At 42.8% G+C, this 14953-nt stretch overlaps 1 protein-coding gene across 14 annotated transcripts in view; it reads left to right on the top strand.

Moving 5' to 3' along the window:
• Ten-m (teneurin transmembrane protein Ten-m) overlaps nucleotides 1-14953 on the top strand; it is a 455606-nt gene that overhangs the window by 417647 nt on the left and 23006 nt on the right. For all 14 annotated transcript variants that reach the window (XM_026818666.1, XM_026818665.1, XM_026818667.1 and 11 more), the window contains one exon: nucleotides 12220-12402. In XM_026818666.1, the coding sequence (XP_026674467.1) occupies nucleotides 12220-12402 (183 nt within the window). The remainder of the gene's footprint in view (nucleotides 1-12219; nucleotides 12403-14953) is intronic.

Raw genomic sequence — 14953 nt, forward strand, 5'->3', positions numbered from 1 at the left:
ACATAAAACCTTTCGTCTAGAACACGTCAATAGCTACAAAAGAACATTTCGCCAGCGTCAATAATTAATTGGATATTTCCTTCTATACTTTTTAGCACGTAGCTATTTCTTATTAGCATTATTTCTCCGACGTCTGATTCCTCTTTAATTATAGGAAATGCGTTTTTCTAAACTTTTAGGATTAACTGTATAGCCAATACGTCCTTAACAAGTGAAGTGATAAGAAAATTGCATCAACTACAACTACATACCAATATTCAAAATAATTGTATATTGAAGTAAGTAACATAAATGTATAAAGAAGAATGGTAGTTTCACGTTGTATCTAGAAATCGTGAAACACGATTGCCCGAGTAAAAAGGTTGTGGAAGAGTAGAAATCTCAGTAGCACATAAGGACGAATCCGACTCCCGGCCGCACCCCGCAAGATCGTCTTCTATGACCTCGCCGGGCCTCCTTCCAATATCCACGATCTGCCAAACGCAGAAGGTTCTCTCCTCCGTCGCTTTTTCCACCCTCGAACCCAGGGTTCGGGTCGCCTCCTCCTATTTCTGCTTCATCTCCCTTCCTTCCGTTTCCTCCCATCCCGCCCGGTATCTCGAGGCCTCGAGACCCTCTCCGCGTCTGCTTTCCCGATGGCCCAACTAAACGACTACCGCATCGATTTTAACCTTGGCTTTGCGAATTTATTTTGGCCCGGTTCCCTTTGTGCGCCCGGGCAGGAATGCCACCCCGTGTCTTCATGAACGAGCAGAAGCGCGCCTTTGCCGCGGACTCCTAGACAATGAACCGGTGGGATGACACGGAACAGGAAGCCAGCTAGACGGTAGATGTTATCTCGTTTGACGGGAAATCAGGAATACCGAATGTGATCTCCTTCATGAAATAATGATCTCCCCTTAAACATGTAATATGATTTATCAAAAATTCATCATGATAAAATTAGTCAATTTTATATTAATGGAATCGATCCATCATACATATGGTTGAATTATCTCGTCGTAATGCACGTGGACTCGCTTCTTGAAGGATTCATCAAACGAGTTTCTCTCGTTTCATCTATCCATGGCTGAGACTTTCTAATAACTGCATCTGTCTTGCACTTTTCTCTTCAAGAACCAACTTTCCTTAAAAATTAGTTGACGCTACTATTCTGTACAGGATTCTCTATTAAATACACACAGTTCCTGTACATTACTTTCTATTTTCCTTTGAAATCGAACACGTATAATAGAATTGATTATAACATTAAATCTTGCTCACATCTGATTACACCTGTGATACATAAAAATATTTTCATAGTATTCTTCGATGCTTGTAAAGAGTCAGATTACCTGCACAACCGTGGTTTAAGTTAATAATAGGATCTGGAGCTGCGATTGTACATCAGGGGATTACGTTATTCATGGCCTAGCCAAGAGATATTGTAAGACGATAACGTGTGCGCGAAACCGGAACGCTGGCCGATCGCCTATCGACTTGTTAATGGCGCCGATTAACGAGTGCCGATGTCAAAAGCACGTTCGGCTTGCCGCTCGGCTTGTTAACGCCCACGCATTTCCGTTAATTAATTCCACGTCGGGCCGTGTATAGCCGCGAACACGGGGAGAGACTCATTGCGTTGCGTCGCGACGCGAGATCCTGGGATTTATGAACGTGGAAAATGGAAATCGCCATACGCGTTCTCTGTTTCTATCCCGCGGAACCGTGAATAAACTATGCGGCCGTGGACGCGTGCCTTGTCCCTTGTTAATTTCGTACCGTGTTTCCGTTTTGTCCATCTTTTTTAACAGATTTCCTCCTGATCGTATCAATATCTTGTTATAGATCAACCAAACAGGTTGAAACATTAACACGTTCAATTATTTCATCAAATTATCACATATTATATATGAATTTATTATGACGATCATTAATCAGTGAATGGGTTTAAATATTTCTTACCCTGTGCATATTGCATGTTGTTTTTATAAGTACCAATTTAACTTATACAAATTCGGTCGGATAAATGGTTCACGCTCTCTACCGTAATTAGGCGCATCCGTTTGGGCATTCGCCCTCGTTGATTCATAAACACCGTTAAGAGGCGACAAGTTGTTCGCGCCCACGCGGGCATCTGTCGGCTCGGATTCGTTTTCGCAGCGAGGTTGCCCACTTGTAAATTAACACGCGATCAAATAAATAATCATCTGATATATCGAATAGACAGCAGGTCGTCATTGACACCGTTACAGAGTAGAAAACGCCTTAGGTGTGGATGAAGTGACCAAATGGTTTTTGATTTTCCGTGACGCCGAAGACGAATACCTTCACGTTGGAAAGCGTGACAGGTATACCAGATTAGCCTGTGTACGATCGGATGAACGGTGTACAGCGGCCGGATACACTGACTGGAATAGTGGTCGAACGTTACGCCAGGTAGTAGCGCATCAGAAAGTTACGCGGAGATTGTTGTCGATTGTTTGCGCAAACAGAGGGTGGTTTAGAGAAGATACAAGATATCCGTTGATCTTTATACGATACACTGTGTTTTATAAGTGTACACACAGAACAAGCTTGGTAACACGTCGTTAAGTATCAATCAAAATATAATCTTTAATTCCATCTCTTGATTTGATTAGATGATAAGATATAATAAATCAGCTGGTGAAATTACTTGAAATAATTTATCTCTATTTATTCTGTGATAAAACATTCGACGAATCTCGTTCATATAAGATTTTCATAAATTAATATATTTTACATAAGAAATTGACAAATTGAATATTGTGATAAAAATTAAGATTGGAAACTATATGCAAATTTAATGTCGGCTTAAGAATATTGATAATCTTGAAGATTTGTAAAATAGAAAGGATAATAGAGAGGATGAACGTCCTTCGAAAGAGGCGTAGAAAAGCCGATCCGAGATTCCGCCCACGCGAAACAGAAACAGTGTCGACAGTGCCGTTTTGTTTCAACGAGCAATTCATCTACAACAGGCCGGCCTCGTAACACGAATATTCTGAGCCCGCAACAATACCCGGGGCGGCGTTGCATCGAATGGGCGACGCACTGCGTCACCGGCGAAATCGTGGATAAAAATCGTTCTTGACGCGTCCAACGATAACGCTATAAATACTTATACTTGATTGCGTTAACCTCGGTTGAATTAGATCCGGTAATTGGAAATCTTAGAATAGATTCTAGTAGAACAAATGTTATTATTGTATGAAATCCCCGATAATCGAAGAATGAAATAAACTCAATAATATGGGAAAATCAGAATAAATTAATAATTGTGAAATAAATTGATTCGATTAGATTGAAATTAAATTACGAAATTGGTTCGATAGAAATTATTGCAATTTTATAGATGCAATAGTAAGTTTGCTAGGATTTAGATATGTGTTACCTAGTTACTATAGAAATGAATAGGGTATGAAAATTATGTTAGGAGCGTTCAGTTCACAAAAGTTTCGCAATCACCGTTTAGGTAATTACTGACCTCGGTAACTAGCAAAATTAGTGTTAAGCGAGTTACGTATTAACCAAATCTACCTGGAGGGCAAACCAAAGAGGGTTTAAAGATCGTTACAGTTTGACTTCAACTGCAACGAGTATAATTTGAAATCAGTTGAGAGATGTCCGTGGTTCGATTATGACGTTTCTTAGGGAATCAAAGCTCGATTATCAGAAACACGATCAGCCGGCGGTGATAACCGCGTGGGCACGGGAACAAGTCTGCTTGTGCTTCCTAGCAGTTTCGAAGTTAAAGAGAGGCGTGTTTACACGAGGCTGTCGGCCTCGCGTTAACGTTTATCGCCACGCAAAACCGGTCTGCTCTCGCTTGGAGGAGACGATGTTTCAGTTTCTCACGTCATTGCCCCCCTCGAGAAAAAGGGCACCCCGCGGGCATTAATTACTCCAGGCCTAGGGAATTCGTTCGCGAATGTATGCGTGTGAGAAAATCGGAATCGATAACGATAAGAAAAAATCTGAAGTGTAGATAAATTGGCTTTCGATCATCCCAATTAAACCTCTACTCTACAAAATCGTCTATTTTTATATTTAAATATCGTCTATTTAAAAATTTTAAAAGAACATTATTTAATATATATGTACTTATTTTAAAAGCTTTATATTATGAGCATTGTGGGATGGATCCCAGTTTGTTATTTTATAAAATTTCGTTTAGCAACAAACTTCAATGTTTTTCCTACGCGGTGCTCGTTCCTCTTTTTCGCAATCCTTCCGCTGGGAAGGACTCGCGCGTGCACGCGATAAAACAGAGGGGTTGTTCATGAAAGGCGAGCGCATACGGTGCATTTGTGTACCCTAAACAGCGGGTAAACACGCGCTGTTGCACGCCGGAAGTCTGTGTAAAAACGCGGAAGCGTGCAGGTTCTACCGTGAATCGCCGAGGATTTAAAAGAATCGTATTATCGCACTTCCACGAGTAGAAGTTAAAAAAAAATTTAGTTTCAACATTTACTTTCCGTTCTCCGCGAAGAAATGTCATTTCCTAAATAGTGAAATGTAGAATAGCATCGAAATGCTTAATGTGAAACCGGTTAAAAATACACATATGAGCTTGTTATCCGAAATTATCTAATTGTGAGCATTAGCGAAATGAAGTTTGGTTTATTAAAATACAGGAATACGTTTAATTAACATGCCTCTTTAAATGGAACATGCCGTATTCGAAACGCAGTATGCAATAACTAAATTACCAATTATTTTAAATTGCTACTCTTATTGATTCAGCCAATAACTGTCGTCCCACTTGTGTAACATAAAAATTATTCAAAAAGACAATGGGACGATAGCCTTCGAGCGCGCCTGGGGTATAAAAGTAATAAACGGTCCATTTCACGAGTCGGTAAATTCTAATTGGCGATGGTTAATCGATCACCGGCGGAAGTCGAGCGTGGACTGGCTCGCCTCATTTTTTTTTTTTATTCCTCTCTCCTCTTTCGCCTCCCGACGAATAAGCCACGCGCGTGCGAGCTACCCTCGAGGATCCGTAAAGACGCGCACTCGAATTCACACGGTGTGGCCTGCCGTTCCTTTGATTTCGAGCTCCGCTTGGAAAAATTCCTCGCGCGAAGACCACCGCCTTCGATGGCTTTTCCACGCTTGACTTGACAGTAGGATTCCTGGGTAAAAGAAATAGGCCTGCGTCGTGGAAAGAAGAAACCATCATCCTGATAGAAATCGCTTATGTTTAGGAATTTTGAATATGCAGAAATTTACAATAAGAGTGAATTAAAAGAAATAATGAAATTAAATCATCTTCTTTCTATTTTTTTTATTCTTAATATAACTGAAACATTTCATAAATAAATTACATACATACACGTATATTTATAAAATCCACTGCACCATTGCAAACAGAATATTTTATGGGTGAAAATATAAATTTTTCGAGGCTGGCTGATAAATTCTAATGAGAAAGGAATTAAGCTGAGTCGCATTTTTGCACGGAGAAATGGTTTCTCGTAGTACGAATGGTAGGATATATCATTCGATTACCAGCTACGCTCCTCCTTTTGCTCTCGTTTCTCGCGAACGCTCTTTTCCTCCGTTACTTACAGCACGGCACGACACGACTGAGCGCGTCGCTCATTTCTTTTTTCATCTTCTCAGGCATTATCGGCTCGTTAAGCGAGTTATTACGAGCGGCCAATCGTTTATCGGCCCTCTCGCACCCTTTTTCTCTCTCTCGATCCACGCTTGTTCCATTGTTAGACGAGTCCGCGCTGTGCCGAGATGGTTTCGTGAACGGCAGAACCCATTCGAGAACGGTATTTTCGTTCTTTGCCGCATTCCCTGCAGAGAGAAAGGTAAACGTTTTGGTACGGATTTAAATACAGGCGAAAAGGTTTGGTTTAGAATATTAAATTACAAGAAAATAACACTCGGCTTCCTGAATAGATATATCCTTTCTTGTGCGTTTACTTTGCTTGGATATATAACAGGCAAAGCATATCCGTTTGCCTAAAGAATGTTTTGCGAGGAACGAGTCGGTGACCAATAACGCAGGAATGATCGGTCTCTATTAATTTCGGCGCTTAAATTGAGGGTCTATGAAACGATAGTAAATAAGTTTTGCCCAGTTTGGTATCTCCTTGGTTTTAAACGTAGATCTTCCGTTTCATTGAACCGTTTCCGACGTCGTAACTTGAAAACTGTGATTAAACTCGGATATTCATGGGGATATTTGATAAATGCTACGGTAAATTTCTCAATCGTTTTCAGATGAAGTGGCTGTAATAAAATTGGACATACGATGGTTTCGATCTCACTTTAATTACTCGCAATTATAATGTTTTATGTTTTGAATCCCAATAATTTTGTATTTATTCAATTAGAGTTTGAACACTAAAAATCGTGAATTTTATGAAAATATTTATTCGGATCGTAGTTGATTTCTGGGTTAGATGACAAGTATGAGATTAGAGATTGTTGCAGCGACGAGATTCGATAGTTGCAGGCAGGTATTGGTTACGAACCCTTTTCAACCCTTCAGGGTTTCTTTCTCTTTATTCCCGTGGCGCGTAAATTCTAATGGGAAACGAATTAAGCTCTTTTTCCACCCCTAACGGGAACAAGTTACTCGTGCCTTCTCTTTCTCTCCCTTTTTCTCGAAAGCGTAGAGTTTCCATTTTATCCGTTGAAAAAACGACCGGTCTTTCGCCATTCCGCACAGTTTAAGGGAACTGGCCGGGCCGAGAAGGAAACAGAGAACCGGAGCCTCGATCATATTGAGAAGTACGAAGGTGTTAGTGCGTGGTGTCCCAACGAGCACGTACCGTCGCCCCGTACACGTGTACGTTACCAGGTCGTCGTGTAAGTACACGCGCGCGCGAAAATGTACCTAGCCGAGGGAGCGAAGAACGAGGGTAAAGAACCACCGGCCGCTATTGCCTCCTCCTCCCGTTCCTTCCATCCCTCTAACCTTTTCCCCTCCGCCACGGTTCACCTCACCCTATCTCGAGCTTTGGCCAGGCAACGCGCTACCACCGTCGTTTCCCTCCTCCGGCTTCCAATTAAAATCGTTTCGTCCATCACCCGGCTCTCTTCCCTTCTGACCCACCTCCTTCCTTCTTCCTCATTCCTCCTCGCGTTCTGGCGTTCTATCGCGCAGCGACGCGGTGCCAGACCGCCCTTTCATTTTTCAAGATTTTCCTCCTCTGACGCCGGCAAGTCAACCGGCGAAATCGAAAAGGGAACGAATGCTTTTCGCGTTCAGGTCACTCGGGGATGAAAGTTTACGCGCCGCGTTCCTTGACGCCGACCTCCCGCGTTCCCTGAGCTGGTTCTTTTTTCGCACGGACGGCTCGATTTAGGGGAACGAAATCCTTCCCTCATTCGCCTTTCATGGGATTGATAAAAATAGGGATTCGTACTCTACTCCCTCGCAGGAATTAAGAAACCATGATCCGGTCGTTTCCTTCGATCGCAATTGCGGATGGAAATTGAAATTGTAATTGGATAAAAAAATCGAAATTATGCAATCTACAATTCTTTCTATTACCTAAAATTCAAGTACGACACATCCTTCATTTGTGTTTGAATTCTGTTTCACTGATTGATTAAACGAAGTCACAGTTTTTTGAGACAGTTTCGCGGTGAATGCGTCTCGACAGCGACACTTCAGCCAGCCTCCGGTGTATTTAATCGAAACGCAATTCAATTACGGCAAATTGATACGGGAACTCGTTTAAGCGTCTCGCCGCTGGCAAATTTTCACCTGAACTTTGCGACGCCGATCAACCGTGATGCTATTATACAATTTATTAAACGACGTTGCCTAGGCGAGAAGTAGATCAATTCAGAAATGAATAGACGCAACGTGCATATATTCTGTCCCTATCAGACTTCTAGCTCGGTTGTTTAAATAAATTGCCCTTTAATCGCTTTGATCAGTAAAAATTATAAATAGAGCTTTGTGCGGCCCACTGATTGCCTTCCTCTCTATAATTATCTAGCTGAAACTACTTTGCACCTATCCTTGAAGAAAAATGATTTGCACACAGAATGCGATCCTGTCTCGGATAAAATTGCGAAACTGCGGCTTTCCATGGAAAATAAAATATTCATGGTTACAATTTAGATAACCATTTCTAAAAAAATGCACTCAATTTTTCACATTCGAATGGTTTATATATATTCCATATTTCTTAACTTCTACAATATTTTTACGAACGACATTCGTAATCTAATAATTATAATAGACTTTTTTGAAAATATTATCGATAAAATATTTCTGCTTCCTTTATCAGGGTTAAACTGCTACGCGTGTCAGCAAGCGTGCCGTGCCGCTGGATACGCCTATAATTTAGATCCGAGATTCTAGGTCGCATCTATTCATCACGTGTATCTGCGTTCTCACGTCTTACTATAATTGGATGCCGCCTTGCTCTTAGCCCAAAATGATTGTTATTAATTTTTTAAAAGTAAATATTAGATGCTATTATTTTTTTTATTATAATAATGAATCTGCATGTTTTGTCATTTCGAATATCAAATTAAATTAATTTCCATACGAACGCAAAATCCTCTATTACTATAAAAAATGTATTTAATACATAAATCTGTAAACCAGCATGACCTAGTTCCTAAAAAAGGATCATCAAACCGAACTGCGTAGCGATCTGAATAAAACATGGACGGGAAATTTATTTTCGAGTGATATCCATAGATTGTGGAAGATATCAGTGGCTCGCGTTAAATCGTAGAGGAACGGATAAAAGCGCGAGGAAACATCGGCCGGTGGACGCAGTCGTTTACCGTTTTCACTGAGGGGAGAATCGAGCAAGCGATTCCAGGCCCTGGTCACGTTCGAACCGGGGAACTCGGTGTTATTTCGGGGGAACGGAGGAAAATGGACAAGGGTTAGTCTCCTGCCCGGATTAGCTTTCGAACTGGAACGAATTAATACTATATAGTACGCTCGGGGTGGAAAAATGCGTTCGGTTCGCGTATCTCTGGGAAAGCCGCGGTTCCCCGAGCGAATGCGGGTAATAGGATGGAGATCAATGAAACAAACGCTTGCGAAATGCGTGTCAGTGGAATTGTGTATAAAATATTCCGCTTGAGTTCAATTCCTCATTTTTATTCCGACGAAACTGTGAAGTTTGATAGAAAGAGAAGAAGAATTTTGTTGCATTCAGCAGAATTAATTGAAGTACTTATCCAATATAATTTAAACTTGAGAATCATCGTATGTTAAAATTTTCAAATAAGAAATTAATGAATTGTTTAAAGTATGCAAGATATAAAATAATGTGCATATAGAACATTAATTAGACACATTGTATATAGTCTTTATAATTTGGTAATTACAAATCTGTTCAAATTCTATGCGTTCATCAAGACGGTTGCATCAACTAATTTAATTCGCTCGAAAAAGAGGTTGGCCACGCGATAGCTAATCGGCAACAGAGAAAGAGAGAAAGAGAGAGAGGCCAATCTTCTTTCAAGAGACGCGCGCCACGGAGTTCCGAACAGGAAGAAAAGCTAGTCTTCAGGTATCGAGGGGTGGTTCCCGTAGTTCTCTAATAAATTCCATTAGACATGGGCTCTTGGTCTCGCGAGGGTCTCTCCGGATATTATGTTACGCGTTTTGACGTGGATTCTGAATGGGCGCGCATCCATTACCGCGGCCCGGTGCGACAACAACCGTCCTTGCCCGTTCATTCATCGGAATCCTTTTTTTCCGAGGCCACCGGGTCGCCTTCCCCCCGCCTCTCTCCTTTCGTCGTTGTGGCGTCCTCGCTGAATCCTGGGTCCCTTCCAGGAGGCGAACCTAGTAGACTCAACCAGCCGAGGATAATTCAGATTCACAGGCAACGTGCTCGTCCTCTATAGCACGAGACTCGTCCTGGATACCGGATTACCGGTAGTCTCCTTCTTCTAGCCGTGGCGACGGGCTCTTTGTCGACGTCTCCCTGTTTCGCGGCGCTTTTTCTTTCTTCCACCCTCGGGCCTTATCCTCTCTCGCCCGTTGCTCTTTTCCCTCTCGCTTTGACGACGGCTACGCCTCGCCGCGCCGATCGTCCCGGCCGAAGAAAAGGATCCAGGCCGTGTAACGACCGGCACAATGACTACTCCCGCCGATCTATTAGGAAGAATAACGACGTGCCGCCACACCGTGCCGCGGCGGTCGAGTCTTACGCATCGGCGACTCCATGAGAATCCATGCAGGAAAGTCTCTCCTTCTTTTCTCTCGCGATTCACCTTTTCAACGTAACAACGTGTCGATTGGGATTGTGGATTCAGCGAAGTGGTTATTGAGACCCTTGTTGACTCGTAGAGTTTCGATCTGATTAATGGCACCACCGTTTCTCGATTCTTATTGATTCCTCAAGATGTACGATGAATCATATCACTTAGATTATACATATATGATTCTATAGAGGAGTAGTTAAATATTATTTAACAGAGGATTAGCTGGTCTTCTCTGCAGATCTTGTTTTTTTTCATCTAGTTTCTTGTCTCCATTCTTTGCTGGAGCACCCAGCTCTTTATGTCGCTTCCTGTTGCGTGGCAGTCGATCGAATATCAGAGAGGACGTTCTACGGAGGCGTAAAAAAGACCTCGAAGGATCCAGTTCATTGGCTAATAGTGAACGCAAAAAGAACACGGCTCGAGTTTCTCGGGACGGTCACCCTATCCTGCAGGGAACCAGCTCCGTTCTGTCAGACATTCTAGATTGTGCTGGATACAATGAAAGGTAGAGGGTGCCCCCGATTACGAACGGACTCAACGTTAACTTCGAGGAAATCGAAAAAAAATAGGACGCAACCCTTCCTTCGTCTCACGTGATCCAAGGCGTTCATTCAGAATCAAACTGTCGAGGCTAGCTGTTATTCGATAGTCATTCGTTGTGCAAGCGCATGTCTGTAGTTACGTGGCGACAATTCGATATGCACAGTTTCGCAATTTTTCCAAGTTAATCTGACGCGGAAAAATCGGTAATGTCCTTACAAATACAAAATATATAATACAATACAATTTACTGTGGTCGGTACACGTTTGTGTACGGTTTTATAAATTGTTGAAGCGTTGTTGAACTTTATTAAAATGCACTACGTTTCGGTGGAAATAAATAAACGTTAAAGCCGTTCTCGATGGAGAAAGAAACATGCCGATATTTTTCGAAATCAATATCAACCAGTCCCATTCGCGTTCGCCGAAAGAGCATCAATTTGGTATATTGCTTCCTCGAAAGCGCCCGCTCTGTATAAATTGTTACAGAAATCCGACAAAGACTCGCGATGCAACGGCTCGTACAGCGGACAAAAAAAAGCTAATACATCTTCCGCTATGGACGCGATTTTTCCCCAAAAAACGAGGGGAAGAGGAAAAAAGAACCGGGTGACATTGTTACAACAGCCAGTCGGGGTGGGCAGGAGGTTGGGGAGGGGGTGGTGGTTCACGTCGCGCGACAAAGCTCCGGGCCTCGCCTTCGAAAAAAATTTTCATTTTCGCACCGTTGCCGGAGAATCCCGCGATTCTGGGTCACAACCCTCCCCCTCGCAACCGCCACCCTCTCTCCACCCCTTTCGCGCCGTGTAATCCCCGTACGTATGTAGGCACCCGGGCCTGTGTGAAACGTGCCTAATCGCGAGATCGGCTCAACCCTTTCGCCTCGATGAAAACTCGCCTGGCCACCTGCCCAGGATTACGCGTTAGCCATTGTTCGCCGTCGAACATCTCTGGAGGACTCCGCGACTCGGGTTTTGTAATCTGAACCGCAAGCTCATTTTTATACTACATTTTATTCACCCATCTCTAATGACATATAAAATGGTTCTGCTAATTTATAAATTAAGAGATTACATGATCTGACTTCATGTGCTTCGTTATATAAAATATGTGGTAACACATGATTAAATAATTGTTTGTCAGATACCGGAAAGTACATATAACTGAATAAATCTGCTAGGAATTATTACATTTACTGTTATGAGTATAAATTATTCCTTTCTGTTTTATTATTTAAGTAAACATGTATAATCCTGTATAATTATTTGTATCAATATCATCTCGTTCAATTTTTCATTCTTGTATATGGTTCAAAAATGAATAAGATATGGAAGTTTCATGATGACACATCACGAACTGAATTATTTATATTTATAAAATTTAATTATCTCGTCTGTCATATATTGGTCCAAAATCTGAAACAGAATTATCGTTAGTTAACTAGTATCCTTTGAATTGTTGCAGGGTGTTTGTTGGACAATTCGGCGCCGAGGGGCCCGCCCGATGTGCCACCCCGTAACCCTACAATGAGTCGCGTAAACGGAAGACTGCCAGGAAGTCACGCAGCCAGCGATTACGAGCGTGATCCAGACCTTCAGCCGTCCTGTCTCGTACGCACCTCATCCGGCAGCTTATACAGTAGACCAAGTGAGTACTCGTTCTCGTCAGGGGGTTGTTGTCTGATTTACGGGGCGGAAATCGGGTCACGGCGAAGACGTGGGAAAGGGAGGATCAAATGACTGGCCGCTTCGTTCGATCGGCTCGATAATGTTTAAGCTAGTTAACCCCATCGACGCTGCCCTATTTTCCTACTCGCGCTCGTTCATTGAATTTTCATTTGAAACGAGATATTTGGTTAAATACACTTCTGATTAGATAGTCATTAAGTAATTGTATTTTCGATCTTATCAGAAAAATACTTGAGCCGTTTATCTAATGCAAAGCTTAGGATCACGTATAGAAAATCTTATCTCTTGCTCGGTCGTCGGGTATTTGTTTCTCAAACACTTTTAACCGATACTTGAGAAAATCTTTGGTAGGGAAATCCTGAAAGACGTCGATTTATTGATTATTTACCGGGAAAACGCTGTTCGAAGGCAAACAGTCTCGTATACCGCGTGGGAGGAATGGATAAACGGTGACTTTCGACTCTTGAACGAAAGTGAAAGCGACGGCGAAAGGAAAAACGATTCCTAGAAGGAAAGCGTGGAGGTGTGTCCAGCCGATAAGGCGGACAGTGTTTCATCGGGGATAATAAGGAGGCTTAGGAGGGAGGGCAATGTTGACTGACACGTATCTGACGAGGGTTGTACACGCTGTAATCGGCGGCAACCGATGACCGAAGCGGGTGCGATAATTTTCTGAGCTATCTTATCGGCCAGCCAGGACGCTGAAAAATTTCACGCTAATCCCTCCCGTTTTGTCAGCGATTTTCCAAGGATTGTCAGTCATTTATCTTGAGTCATCTGGTTCCTCTGTTTCCCAAAAATCTTATCTTCGTAATCTATAATGAGATTCAGGGAAACTTTCAAGAGCTCATCTGCTGTGAACGCGAGCCTGGAACTGCATTCTTTGAAATTATAAGATCTGCCTGTCCATACTTCGTACGTTTTCCTATCGAGTAGCGAACAATTTCCCACTCGTGTTTTCCTCTCGATAACCAGGCATCGAACGCAAAAGCTGCTAACCGAAAAACGACCCTAAGGGAACGTTGTCGCCGGCACTCGAATTTACCAGGGACGATATAACCCGTAAAATGGCTCGGCTGGATGAGCCTGACAGTGGATGCACTCGAGAGAGAGAGTGAGTGAGAGAGAGAGAGAGAGAGAGAGAGAGAGAGTAAGAAGAAAAGCACACGGCAGGCATTTCGAGTCGCTTTACCAGGGAGCACGCCGGGTGCAGGGAAAACAACAGGCGAAACCCAAGCTTCTTGACGTTTCGAGAGCTGCGCGGTGGCTGGAAAAACGAGCGGGACAAGTACCTCGAAGACGGTCCCGTGGACGAGTTCCTTTCTTGTTCGATTTCTTGTTCATAGAAGGACTCGACAATTTTCCACGGTTGGTTCACGAGCTCAGGCGCCGTCTCTAGCTGCGTCCACATAGACCATGCGCTCGCCCTTGCTTACCTCAAAGCCATCTCAAGAACCGTCGAACCCGGTGATTTATGAACTCTCGGCTACTCATTGACCGTCGGTTATGACACTGGCTGACGCTTATGACCTTCCACAGAATACTTTAGACTCGGTCCTTCCACCTTTTTTCGTTCGGTCATCCGCACCCCATGCTTCTTCCATGCTTTTGTCAACGCTCGCCTCTACTGTCGATACACTTTCATGAATCGTGCGAGGGAGTCAAATTCTATAGCCGTTCGTCTCTTCCCATGTCCCGGGTTCATCGTTTGAAACACGTACACGTGTATCGTGGTCCGTAGATTTTCTCCTCGAAGGACAATTTTATTTTTATTATAATCTAATTGTGTGAATAATCGACACGTTTTACTTTATACTTCAATTTTTCACAGTTATGATCATAATTCTATTTAGATTACTTATTTATCATTTTAATATTGAAACATGAAACAGTGTTTCTTAATCAGAATAAAACTACACGCAAAAGGAAATCGCTAATTTCGCTTGAATCGACAATAATGGGAGTCGGCATGTACGCGTTACAAGCAATTTAACCTGGCCAGTGTTCTTGAAAATGAACACGTCGCGTCGGCCGTTCGAAACCGCAGGATCGTTCGGTGATTTTTAATGGAAACAGGTAGAGAATCGATCTCTGGAACCCTTTGTCTCACCGTGACGAGAGAATTCGCTGTTTCACCCTTCGGCCTGCACGAAACCGGAGCGTGGGAAGACGAAGGTCCGGCAAAAGCGGACCCCATGCCCGCTAATTGCAGGTGTTGCCGGTCGCTCGGCCCCGAAATCCGATGATTATGGCATTTAGGCAGATATCCGTGATTATGGTCCCTCACGGCCGTGTTCGCTCCGCTCCTCTTTCTTTCTTTCACGCTTGTCGTTAGCCTAACGCGAGGATCTTCGGTGAAATAAATCTTAATGTAAAAGGGAATGGCACGTGATATCTCGTTAGGTAATTAAATTTATTGGTAATTGAATATTCGCGTAGAGTACATATGATTTTGATAAATACGAGTTAAACATGTTTATCGGTTTGCATGAGCGCACAGAGATTTAAAT

Source organism: Ceratina calcarata, unplaced genomic scaffold (genome assembly GCF_001652005.2).
Source record: "Ceratina calcarata isolate Rehan_Ccalc_2016 unplaced genomic scaffold, ASM165200v1 scaffold84, whole genome shotgun sequence".
NCBI lineage: Eukaryota > Metazoa > Arthropoda > Insecta > Hymenoptera > Apidae > Ceratina > Ceratina calcarata.